The sequence below is a fragment of the Fringilla coelebs genome (assembly GCF_963513975.1).
Source record: "Fringilla coelebs genome assembly, chromosome: 6".
Classification (NCBI taxonomy): domain Eukaryota; kingdom Metazoa; phylum Chordata; class Aves; order Passeriformes; family Fringillidae; genus Fringilla; species Fringilla coelebs.
Genome location: NC_140034.1, coordinates 58,917,172 through 58,930,563, shown reverse-complemented (window position 1 = coordinate 58,930,563; position 13,392 = coordinate 58,917,172). Strand labels below are relative to the sequence as shown.

At 45.3% G+C, this 13,392-nt stretch overlaps 1 protein-coding gene across 1 annotated transcript in view; it reads right to left on the bottom strand.

Moving 5' to 3' along the window:
• The window catches only part of KIAA1549L (KIAA1549 like), a gene marked incomplete at both ends in the record, with an annotated part of 123,073 nt that overhangs the window by 63,624 nt on the left and 46,057 nt on the right, over window positions 1-13,392 (bottom strand). Inside the window, 2 exons of the mRNA XM_084208754.1 lie at window positions 604-1,218; window positions 4,657-5,004. Of these exons, the coding sequence (XP_084064880.1) occupies window positions 604-1,218; window positions 4,657-5,004 (963 nt within the window). The remainder of the gene's footprint in view (window positions 1-603; window positions 1,219-4,656; window positions 5,005-13,392) is intronic.

Here is a 13,392-nt window from a genome sequence, read left to right as displayed (position 1 = left end):
TGCCACAAGGAGTCCATGAGAAGCCTGGGCAAGGTACCTCTCCAGGCCCCTTTAGTTCAAAGTTCTTACAGTTAAGGAGAAGCTGCCCATGAAAAAAACAGCCAGAGCCAGAGGTGGCACTGTTCAAAAAATTCTCCCATTTTGAAGTGTGCAACTCTAAATGCTAAACATAATTTTCAAATGGATCTGTACGGATAGAATAAGGTGTTCGTACTAGAACAGAATTAGGTTTTTGTGCATAAACAGGGCTGAGGACTAAGGCAGGTCACTGTGCTGTCCTCTCCAGTAGCACAGACTCCTCACTGCAAAGCAGGCACCAAACCATCCCGGCTTACAGGGCTGTCCCTCCACACAGGTGGTCCTGCAGTGACCCCTGAACTCCACAGCACCTGATCTCATCACTTCATTTGACACATTCGTGTCAAAACCCCAGCCACAAGTAAAGCCAACGCCATTTCCAACTAACAGCCCTGCCCGTACCCATCTGGTTCGTCAGCGCAGCAGATCAACCACTAGTGCCCCACACTCCTGGACACTGGGGTGTGTTTCTCACACCTCACAGACACAGGGGAGCCCTTCAGCAGAGGCAGAAGCTGCACGTACCTGTTTTCACCATCATGTTGGCAGAGAGCCGGCAATCCAGGGAGGGAGCTGCCGTCATGTTAGCGAAAGCGGCTGCTGCCGTGGTGCCAGGAGGAGCAGGGCTGAGTTCCACGGCAGGAGGGGGAAGCCTAGTTGTTTTCGCTGATGCTGTAATAGATGTCAAAGCTGCTGTCATTGTCAGTGGGGATGGGGTTGGCCTTTTGGTGATGTCTGAGCTCGGGAACTTCTGGGTGTCAGTTACTGTTGTTTCTATCTGCCTTGGTACGTGGGCTGTGGGTGCGAGTGTGGAAGCTGTGGCCGTGCTGCTCTTGGGGGTTATGAGCAGAGCTGGCGTGTCCAGAGGTGAGGCAGTCGTGTTTCTTGTTGCAAAAGGAAAATCTGCCTGCGTTCCTACTGAGCTCAGATCCGGTGCCAGTTTTGTGGCAGTGTTATTTTTTGTTAGTGTCAGTATCGGTGTGCTTAAAGCCATCACGGATGGCAAAGGGGTGTTTTCAGTGCCTAGAGAAAAGAAGGAAGAAGCTGGCACTGGTGAAGCTGGAGATGATTTTCTTGTTAGTGGTTTTGCTTCTGAAGTTTCTACTGTAGGTATTGCACCAGAAGATACTCCAGATAACACTGCAAGAACAGAATGGGTAAAGTTGGTTGTTGACAAAAAAGGAGACTCTATCTGTGTTGGTGATGCATGGACAGAAGTTATGATGACTTGACTGCAGAGCACTGGTGGTAGGGGTTTGCAATGGGATGCCCTTGGCAGCTTTATTAGATATGTTACTGAGAGCTAGACTATGACTTGTAGCACTTGTGTCCCACTCCTCCTCACTCAATGTGGTTGGGTATTTATCAGCCATAAACAAATAACCAGAGGACTCAACTGGTTGTCTGCAAATTCTGGAAAATTCCCAGAACCAGTGTCTTCTCAGGTAAAACTATTCAAGAGAGTTGAGAGCTGAGCCTTCTTAACCAGAAGGCTTGGTGACAGGGAAGGGGGACTGGGCTGGCAGTGTGCTAAGGGTGACACTGCTTCTGTTTGGGGCTGAAGTAGTCAAGCTGTTGTGGGAACTCAGCACATCGCTCCTGATGTCCAGAGCTACCGAGAGAACCCTTGGGGGGCTCAGGAGCCTTGGAATGTTGCCAAAAGTACCTGGTGGCTTGATTTTGACCCTTCAAGAGATGTACTACCTGTATATGGGGATATGAGAATCACTGGGGTTTAAAGGATATAGAAATAGTATAATTACAGGGCAAAACACAGATTTTAAGATTTTGGTACAGGGGGGTTGTAAAGACAAGATGGAGGGAGTTGGGGCCTGCCTCGTGGCTCCTTTTCCTTCTTCATGTCTTCCATTTTCTGTGTGATGCAGATATTTTTTGATAGGTTCTTAGTGAAGGTACACTTGGTAATAAAAATGATAAGTACTGGGGACAAAAGATAAATATGGTTTACGTAGTCTTTGTTATAAAAGGCTGCAACCGCCCTGTGGGCAGTCAGAGTGCCTTTGGCTGCCTTGCTGGCCAGACCACGGCTGGGCAAAAGAAAAACTTTGTAGATAAGAAACAATAAACAACCTTGAAGACCGAACCTGAGAGTCCAGCCTCGTCCTTTGAAGCCCGATAGGAGCGAACCCATCTCACCCTTGTCTGGGCAGAGACAAACAACAGCCGGCCCGGACAGCTGTCAGTGAGCTGAAAAACCAACACCGCTGCTGTGCCTAATGTTTTGATCAGTAATCTTTCCAGCATCACTTGTCTGGGATTCTAGAAAGCTAGGGAGAGCACCTGCAGCATTAACAGGAGGCACATGTAAATGGTACTTTCTCATGTATACTGATAGAAACCTCTCCAACATGGAAGAAATCAGCAATGTTTTCAGCCGTGTTTCCATGCTTCTTTTGCAGAGAGTCAGGCATTGTCAATGCAGTAGAAATGGATGAATACTGAACAGGAGATGTTTTCAGTGCAAGAGCATCTACATCAAATTCTGAAAAGCTATTCTTTTCAGGAAAGGGTAAATTTGAAATGTTTTGACTATAGGATGTATATGTATAGTTTGCTGAAGATGTGGAGAAGAGAGGCTGCTGATTTGTATTAGTTCTGAGTGTGGTGCATAGCACTCATCTTCCAATGGAAATGTACTTGGAGCAACTTCCCTTTTATCCATTTGGACTGAAGTTTTTACCAAAGGAATACTAATGCCAGCTGCAGACAGCAATGCTTTATTGGTCCACGTAGAAGCTGAAGTTACAACTTCAGGAAGGCTGACAGGATCTAAATTGCTTTCAGAGTCTGCATTCAAAATCCTGGAAGAGCCACAACTGTGGCTGCCCATCACTGTTGTCATGGAAACAAGTGATGGCAGTATACCCCACGCTGGAGGCATGACAGCGGCAAGTGGTTTTTTATTAACCGAATGCAAAGCCTGACCAGAGGTTAAATGATTTAAAGCTCTTGGAGATGAATATTCTGCATGTGGGGTCACAAGAATGGGCACTCTCATCTTTCTGTCTTCGTTTGCAGTTACATCTGAACTTTCTGCATGTCCAGGTGGAAGATGTGCAGTCACAAAAGCAGTAGTGGCAGAAGTATTTGTGGCAGCAGGTTCAGCTTTGGAAAGGCATACAGTGGAAGTAATTAAATGACACCGCAGCTAGATCAAGAGTCATCATGGCCATCTCCAAAACAGTGTCTAGTATCCTTGATCCTGTGAGGAGTGTACAGGTTTGGATACCTGGAGAAACTTTGGGAAGCTGAGCTCCATAATGCAGAACATTATTAGCATTAAAGTTCACGGACATCTCGGCTGTCACTCCTCTTGTGAAAGGCTGTTGAGCTGTCCTTGCCACAGGAAAGCCACCAGGATGTGGGAGAGCAGGGCCAAAGCAGCTGAGAGTCTCATGCTATTTGCCTGCTAAGTTCCATCAGTCCAATTTCTGCAAAGTTCTGATTCAGAGGCAGCAGCAGGAGGGATCTGCAGCCAGTCCTGGTTGGCTGCTGCCACCCTGGGACTGGCTGTGCGTGCCTCCCCAGTAAACACCTCGTTTGTCTCCATTAGCAAGGGAGACCTTGGGCTTGTTGGAGAGGAGTGTGCTGCATTTCTAAAGAGAAAATCTGTTTTGCTTCTAAATTCTCCTACTGGCAGCGCTGCACTGCGAGCGTGCTTTGCATCTGGAAATAGTGATATTGGCAGTGAAAGGGAGGACGTGCTCTGTGCTGAGCTGGAGACCTCAGCCGAGCTCTTGGAGGCTTGGATGACATGAAAGGTGCAGGGTGAGAGACTGTAGTGGAATTAGTCAGTGCTGTGAAAGACTGAGGGTGACTCATTGGCGGTGTTAGATGTGGAGTACCCGCAGCGCAGAAGACTGATGTAGCAACAGCTGCTTTATCCTGAAAAACTGATGATGATAGAAGAGGGGTACCACTAATTCTGCCAGTCAATGCTGCCCTAAAAGGCCCCAGTAGAAGAGACATTTTACATACTCTCACCAAGGAACCATGACAAACTTTTGGAAATTAGACATTTTACATACTCTCATCAAGGAACTGTGACAAACTTTTGGAAATTACTGTCAGGGAAGACTGACGCATTTTTGACCCAGGAATATCAGAATATACAGATGACAAAGAGGTCCTTTCCAAAGGAAACCCTTTTCCCACTAACTCTGTGAAATGCACTGCTGTTGATCCAATGAAAAGCATGGCCCCCATAAACAAGTTGGGACCCCTTCTGTGATTCACCACACTGGAATGCACCATGCTTAGAGCACTATTCCTGCTTTCACTAACCTGTGAGCTAGCTGAATCTGTGCTGGAGAAACCTTCAGGATCTGCAGACAAAGGCACTTGGATGGGCAGTACAGCTGGTTTAGAAAAGTTAATGGCATGAGGTGACTGGATTACCAATGAGGAGAATGATGGTGATGGAACAGCAGCAAGCATGTCTGATCCTGACGTGCTTTCTCTGGAAATGGAGGGTGTTTTCTAATGGCACTGGCTGGGATGGCACAGCTGTACTCAAATGTGTCACTGGTGGTGAGGTGGGCAGTGTGGCAAACACACCAAGCTGAGGCAAACCTGTTAGAGCAGCTGTGTCATCTGCATCTTGAGACGACGGCCTCAGAGGCGACTCGGCCGAGACCTCAGCGGGTTCCTGGGGCGCACTGCTCCCACTGCCCTGGTACAGGGAGGGTGACAGGTGCATCTGATCCAAAGTCCTGGCACGGGCACCAGTCAGCGTTGTTCTGATCATCTGAAGCAAGTCTGCATTCTCCAAAGTCTGTCCCAGAGAAAGATCAGCTACTGAGGGGGTCTTGGTTTCTGTGGAAGGCCGTGTTGGTGATAGTATAGATCTCCAGTTAGGAAAAGATCCTGTAGAAGGAGCATCATTGACATGCTGTTGCCTGACACCTGTAAAATAATAAGTAAAATGAGTAAATGAAGAGTTGTTACCTTGTTGCTACAAATCCCAACACAAAATGAATTAACTCTGGTAGAACAAGTGATTTTTTTGTTGTTGTTGTTTTCAGAGTGCATAAAAACTCAGAGAAAGTTTACAAAAAAAAAAAGCCACAAACATGAAAGCCAGTGAGAGGTTCAACACAACAGACTTTAAACCCCTCAACTTTTCATCTGACAGAACAATAAGGAAAGCTGCCTTGGCCATGCTATTCCAAAATCCTACTTTTACCAGGGATGTCTCAACATACTAAAAGACACATCCTTAAGCCTGGGACAATTCTCGAGGTTATCATGAGTCACCCTGTGCCAAAATACTGTGTGAGAAGATGGGTTTAGAAACAGTGCAGAAAGGGAATGGGTTTTGACAAGCAAGCTTCACTGCCTTGGCATGCAGTCTGACATGGGAATAGAGTCAGCACTGGCTGTGTTCCTGTAGGATGCATCTGGAGGTGCTCATCCTGCCAGCTCTAATAACGCGCGCAATTACAGGCACAAAAGGAAGAAAATACAACAGGGATGAACGAGAGGAGAGGGGGGCAAGATCCAAAACAAATTAGGGCATTAAACACTTTTTTTGACATGTGCAGATGCTCAACACATCATTTCAAACACCAGTTTACTCTGCGTTCAACACTATAATGTTCCTAGGCTTTGTTTTCCTGAAATGACTACAGTTATCCTAAAATCACAGAATGGAAACACTCACATTTGTACTAATTCAAAGATTAAGATTCACTCAAGGGTAAAATTTAAGGTGGTGGGGTTTCTTTTTCCCTTCCCCCACGTCAAGACAACAGATCAAACCTCAGTCCTGGCAATTGGTACCGTGCCAATCTCTGTCCCCTTGCATAGCCAAGCAGAGGGAAACATGGCTCTCCAGCTGCAGCACATCTGGATCAGACACAAGGGATGCCAACCTCCTCCAAAGCCCCATGAATAACTCAACAAAATGGTATGGAAAAGCAAGCAGCTCAAATCTTGAGACACATAAAGTGGGCTGGACACTGGCTCCAGCCACCCATGAACCTGAGGGTCAGCAGAGCCAACAGCACCAACTGGGATCAGCCCACGTGGACAGGAGCCAGCAGCAGGAGACCTTACAGCACAAGGGAGGAGAATGGGTCATGCTACACCTATTTAAAGCTAAGTTTCTTTCTTTCTACAGTTTTTTCCCTCCTAATTTTTTACACCACCATCCTCCACATGCACAGCCACAGCAGATTAGACATCTCATTCAGGCTCCTGTGTGCCTTCCACAGGAATGTGCTGGAATTGTGTTCAGCGCTTTCTCTCTCAAAAAAAAACAAAAACAAAAACAAACAAAAAAAAAAAACAAACACACACAAAAAAAAAAGAGGAAAAAAAAGAAAAAGAAAGAAAACCCAAAACAATGCAATATCTCCCATTTTATCCCTGTATTTAGGAGTTTTATTAAGCCATAGTGAAAAACAGCCATTACTATTGCCTTCACTGAGATGCAAGAACAATTATAGTCTCCAGAAGCAATTTGGTTTAGGGAAGCAGCTGCAGGATGGGCAACAGAACAGAGCTCTGCCCTCCAAGCAACCAAAGTCCTCAGACCTTCCACTTGACACAGGTTAACTTGTACACAAGTGTTCTGGAGAAAAGCAAAGGGAGGCAGGCACAGGGCTACACATGGCAAGGAAAGACAAGCAGGGGAACGGGGAGCCCAGTCCACTTTTATGGAGCTACTCCAGAAGGTCAGCAGGCTAGACAGGAGGCTGCAGAGTCCACCAGAGAACTTGACCCACCAGGAGAGGTTTGCAGCACAGAAGGGACACTTTTGTACTTGGGCCTTGGCTGCTGATGTGTCATCAGAGGACTGGAGACTGTGTGGCTTGGTTTCTGATACTCTCCGTGCTCCACCCTATACTGGAAGGCACATTGTGTTCTAGACTCTGTTTTGGTGGCTTTTGCTTCCTTGTGAGCCTGGCAGACTTTTAACAGAAGGTAGGAAAGAAGATGAGATGAATTTTTTTCAGTGAGAATGGATTCAAACATGTGCCTGAAATTAAGAACTAGCTGAAGTGCTTTGCAAAATCAGACTTTAGACAACCTGCAGCTTAAATATCTCGGCTGGTGAACTCATCATTACTCAGCCTGTTGCACCCTGACTGTCTTGTTTCAGCAGAACTGAAAAATGACTGCAAAGCCTTCATGTGGGATTTCTTTTAGCACTTAGTCCTAGAACTAATCTAGCACAAGTCCTAAAGGGGACTTGAGCAAGTCAATGTTTTCTACTTTTCCAAAACAGCAAAACCTGTCAGCATCAATCCTCTCACAGACCGCACCATTCTTCACACATTTCTTCACACATTGGTTTAATGAGAATGATTACAAGCAGAGAGACAACATAAACCTGGAAAAAGCATTGATGTTACCTCACATTGACAAGAAGTCAAGAAAAGTTCAAATATTGCAAAGAAGATAAAACACTGAATAAAAATATCCTCTAGCCACTTCTTTATTCCAGTCCTTCAGTTCTTGTTCCCTCCATTCCCTACCAACTGCCAGTTTCTCTGTTCATGCCCATTAATGAAATCAAGCTCCCGAGTTACTGAAGCATTAAGAAAATTATACAATATGCTGCAACCTATGTATGATGCTGGCATTCCACTGCAGCAGATTTTCTTTTATTCTATGCCTATGGAAAGATATGGACTGTCAGCATCTGTTTCCAACTGCCATAAATTCAGCATCCTGGTAGGAACCAGACAGACACAATACATGGAGTTTAAACTGAAGGACGTACTCTGTGCTTGAGAACTGTTAGGATGGCTCCAACCACTACAGCTCCCTACCAAAAACTGTGCAAACCAGGACTGCATCATGGAAAAAAGGGCAGGCAGGAAAACATTTCACTTCTAAATCTATCCACAGCTGGATGAAGGAGGAGACAACCAATTCAAATCAACATGAAAGCCACAATGAGAATTCCCCACAGCATGCATTGTTCACTGAGCCACTGCTGGTACACACCAGTAGCTGCTCCTCCTGCCTCTAGATTAGCTGTTATTCTTTCATATCTCAGCCTACTGATGAACCACCACCTCCAACCATTCCAAAATCCATCCAGCAGTAACCTCATTACAAGGTTACAACCTCAGCCATCACTGATGAGGGACCTTTCACTAGCAATAATGAGGAACATTTCCAATATGCCAGAGCAGGAAGTTAAAAATCAGTCCAGTTCGGAGAAAAACATGTTTTCTACATTTCTGAGCACTTTTGTGTACACCCAAAGGTGTGATAAGGACTCTCACCTCTCCCCTTTAATAAAGTGAGGGTCCCCTTGAGGAAGGTGTAGGATGCCATGAGGGCACCCCTCACCTTCTCTTCATCACCCTTCATCACTCTAACAATGTCCTTCTGCCTCTTCTGAGTCAATACAAAATATCAACTCAAAGGCATCTTCAACAACAGAAGATTGTTGTTGTCTCAACTTTGGTTGCATTACTTACAGATTACTTACTTATCACCTGGATTGATAACTTTTAAAAGTGAAGCTGATAAAGAGCACACTCAGAAATTTTATTGCATGACTGACAAAGACATCTTCCCCATTATATGTCAAGTATGTACCTTTTCAGAACGTTCAGCATACTGAACACAGAATATAAATTTTCCAATCAAGTTGCTTTAATTATTCATTTTTGAGACAAAAAAAAAAAAAAAAGACTGAAAAAATGACAAAAAAAAATTCCTCAACTGCTATTAAGTACTGTAAAGGCTAAATTTTAGGAATAAAACAATACCTATCTAAGACTAGTTGTAGACATATAAAGCACAGCAGAAACCCAAACATAAGCAATCTGGATTTTATACAGCTCTAAATCAATCAGTCCCAAGGGAGAGTAACTCCAAAGATACCTTATAAAAAAATCAGACTGTGAAAAAGACAATTACTTGCAAACAAACACTTCAGCTAAGCCTTTGATAATGTCTCCTAAACATTCTCCTGGGAAAGCTGGCAGGCCATGCCTTGGACACGTGCAAGGTTGAGAACTGGCTGGGCCCAGAGAGTGGTGGGGATGGTGCCACATCTATCTGGAAAAAGGGATCAGTGTTTATTATCTTTAAATAAAAGATTATTTAAAGATAATAAACCAACCTGTTCATTATCTTTATCGATGATCTGGGTGAGGGGATCAAGGGTATTCTTGGGAAGTTCCCAGGCAACATGAAGTTGGGCTGGAGTGTTGAACTGCTGGAGGGTAGGTGGCCCCTGCAGAGGGATCTGGACACACTGGAGGGATGAGATGAGGCCAACAGGATGAGGTTCAGAAAGGTGAAGTTCCAGGTCCTGTGCTTGAGTCACAACGACCCCATGGAGTGCTCCAGGCTGGGAGAGGAGTGACTGGAAAGTGGCCCAGGGAAAAGGAGCTGGGGGTGCTGGTCAACAGCAGCTGAATACAAGCCAGGGTGTGCCCAGGTGGGCAAGGAGACCAACGGCACCTGGTGTGGATCAGAAATATCCAGCAGGAGCAGGGCAGTGGCTGTCCCCCTGTACCTCGAGTGCTGTGTCCAGAGAAGGGCAATAAAACTTGTAAAGGGTCTGAAGGAGCAGCTGAGGAAACTGGAGAAAAGGAGGCTCAGGGGTGACTTTATCACTCCTAGAACTTTCTGACAGGAGGGTGGAGCTAGGTGGGGATCAGCCTCTCCTCCCAGGCAACCGGTGACAGGAGGAGAGGACACAGAATCACAGAATAATGAGGCTGGAAGAGACCTCTAAGATCATCGAGTCCAACCTGTGCCCTAACACCTCAACCAGACCATAGCACCAAGTGCCATGTCCAGGCTTTTTTTAAACACATCCTGAGATGGTGATCCTACCACCTCCCTGGGAACAGCATTCCAGTACCTTATTGTTCTTTCCATGAAAAATTTCTTCCTAATATCCAACCTGTACCTTCTCTGATGTAGCTTGAGACTGTGCCCTCTGGTTCTGTCAGAGACCAACCCCACCTGGCTCCAACCTCCCTTCAGGGAGTTGTTGGGAGCAATAAGGTCACCCCTGAGTCTCCTTTTCTCCAGGCTGAACAGCCCCAGCTCCCTCAGTGATTCCTCACAGGGTTTGTGCTCCCAGCCCCTCTCCAGCCTTGTTACCCTCCTCTGGATGTGCTCAAGCATCTCAACATCCTTCCCAAAATGAGGGTCCCTTCTTAAACTGACATGGCCTCAAGCTGCACCAGGGGAGGTTCAAGTTGGACATCAGCAGGAATTGCTTCACAGAAAGGGTTGTCCAGCACTGGAAGGGGCTGTCCAGGGAGGTGGCAGAGTCCTCATCCCCGGGAGTGTTCAAGAAACGACTCGCTGAGGCACACAGCGCTGTGGTTTAGTTGGCATGGCGATGGTTTGGCCAAAGGTTGGAGCCGATGATCTCAGGGGTCTTTTCCAACCCTCACGATTCTAGGGTTCAAGAAGAAACAACAACCCACCCACAAGTATTGCTGAGAGACCCCTCAGCACTTCACCCCACCCCATCCAGTACCAGATAGGGCTACCACAGGGCTACACCTCCTCTTTAAAACAATGCCACTAACATACCCAAAAAAGCTTTTGTTTTTCTTCTCAAAAGTGCCATGCTTACCACTTATTATTGGTTTACCATAAGATATTGAGTGCCCAAAGGTCACATATGATAAGAAGGGATATGATAAGAAAATTAACAGAATTAACAGAAATTAACAGTAATCTCTGTTACACCACTGAAAAAATGCACACCCTAATCACAGGGTTCTGGAATTTACTTCCATTGAAGAGCATTAAGCCTACACTGTACGATGATAGCACCACTTCAGAGTTTTCCTAATGCTGTCATTTTTTTTCATTATTCATTAAGAGTTTACAGTTGGAGAAACGGCACAAAAATACAGATTTCATGAGCCAAAGGATGTGAAATACACTACCAACGAAAATACAAATGCTCAGCAAAGCATTTATAAAAATAGCTATGTAGCATATCAAAATCTTGCTCACTGTGCAGAATGGCAAAAACTATGCCTTCATCATATGTTATCCCAATTCTACATTGCTGAGATCATTACACCACAACCTATGTATCCCATACATCTCACTTTGGCATCATTCCACAGGCCTTGGCAGCTTAATTACACACTTTTTGCAAAACAATTAACATGTAAGTGTTTTCTAACCCTGACAACAAGCCAACCTACAGGACACCTGCCCTGAGCCCTGGTTCCCCCACAGGCCAAGCCATGCCTGCTCCTCTGGTCAGTGTGCTTTGTGTTCATCCTCCAGGAAATCTGCCTGGAGGGACCACCAGGATAACATGGAAGGGAGAACAAAGGTGGTTGTGGCAGCTGCCAAACCCGCAGCTCCTACAGCAGGAAGGGATGGTGGAGAGAGAGTAAACTGCAAAAGAGTGAAGGTAAAGAAACCAGAAAACTAAATCCTGTTCTTCATGGGTATCTCATTAATATCCATTTTTTTCAGGCAGATTATAGGAAAAGTTAAGTGGTTCAACAGATACCTTCTCACATTGGTTTCAGCTGTAACTTTTCCCAGGTTAGATCTTGACCTTCCAAGCCCAAAATTCTGTCCTGATGGATTTAAACCTAGATTATTTTACCAACAGCTCAGATTGTTTACATCATAGCTGCTGGACCCTGGATGCTGAGAATTTCAGACTTTGTGTTGAAAGGCACCTACCCTGCCTGTTCAAGAGAACACTGCCTTTGACTTGAGGCTGTGGAGAAGGCTTCCAAAACTGAATGATAGAACTGGGATTGTGGGTGTAGAATTTGAATAGAAGTGTGTAATATCACATGGTTTATACATATGTCTTGGAGTTTAAGATTTTAGAATATAGTAATATATAATTTTTAGAGTTTTAGGGTCAATGGAGGTTTTAATCAGTCAATGTCTACAAGAGCCAGACAATAAAAAAGCACCATTACATCCAAAAAGAGCCCTTTTCCCAGTGATCTGAGAAAATTATAACTGAAAACTATTATTAATTTCTTTTTGACAACCAGGAAAAAATACTTTTTCCTGATACCATCAGAATTCTGTTGAGACGAAACAGTTTTACTGTGAGGGGAAATCTCTGTGACAAGGTACCACATTGCACAAGGCTTCCTTCTAAACAAACAAAAGTTTGGACTTCATAACAAGTAATAGAAAAACGTCAGGGCACAGTATTTGGTCATTTCAACTGCACTGCCATGTGTTTTTTCACATGAAAACCAAAACATTTTCTGTTTGGGATGGTGGTGACCTTTCCTTGCCCTCACGGACTGAGTTCCCTTTGGGCCCCAACGCTCCAGCAGCACATCAGGGACAACCTCTTGGCTATCAATTAAAACACAGGGCTGCAAGGAAAATGCACTTTTTGCCAAAAAGCTTTTGGCATGGCCTGCCTGGCTGGCTTGCCCAGCCCAAATGTCAGCTGCAAGGATTTGGGAGCTCCACGACTGTCACCAGCCCTGCCCCAGGAAGCCACAGGCTGCTGTGACTTGTCACAAGTGCCAGCCTGGCCTGGGGCTCCAAAGCGTCCCCTCTGCCACCCAGGAGGCTCTGCTGGGAGGCTTTAATCTGTTCCAGCAGCAGGAGGGAGGTTTTGAGCAGTGCAATGGATCAGCCAGGGTAAGAAAACCACACTCTGGCGGCAGAGGAGACAGCTCAGCCAGCAGTGATCCCAGCAGCATCATCTCTGGCATTCACATGTACTGGAAAAATCCCTTTGCCCAGGATTTTTCTCCTGGGAAGCTGAGAAGCCTCCGAGAAAAAGGAAAACAATAATCATCTGATTTGATTCTCCTGTATTTTGCTCCTTTGGAATGAGTTTGGAGATTGTTTCATTGGATTCTGGTGTGAGTTGTTTTCACTCAGTGGCCAATCAGTGCCAAGCTGTGTCGGGACTCTGGACAGAGTCACAAGTTTTCATTATTATCTTTTTAGCATTCTGTAAGTATCCTGTCTCTATTCCTTAGTATAGTTTAGTATAGCATTCTTTAATATAAAATAGTATCATAAAATAATAAATTAGCCTTCTAAGAACATGGAGTCAGATTCATTCCTTCCTTCCTTCATCTGGGAGCAACCCAAATACAATAATCATCTGCACACTGGATTCAGAGAGATGCTCAGCTGGATCCTGAGGAAATGAGAGTGCAAGGGAGGAGGGTTCATCACCACACCATGCCATGGGATAACTGCACAAAATCACACAGAAACCACAACCTGCAGCAACGCGTTTGAACAACTCAGGCCGCGTTGTGCCCCAGCCAAACCACTTGTAGTTATTCCTATCAGAGGCCTCTGGAATGCAGCAAGGTTACCTAGACATAAATT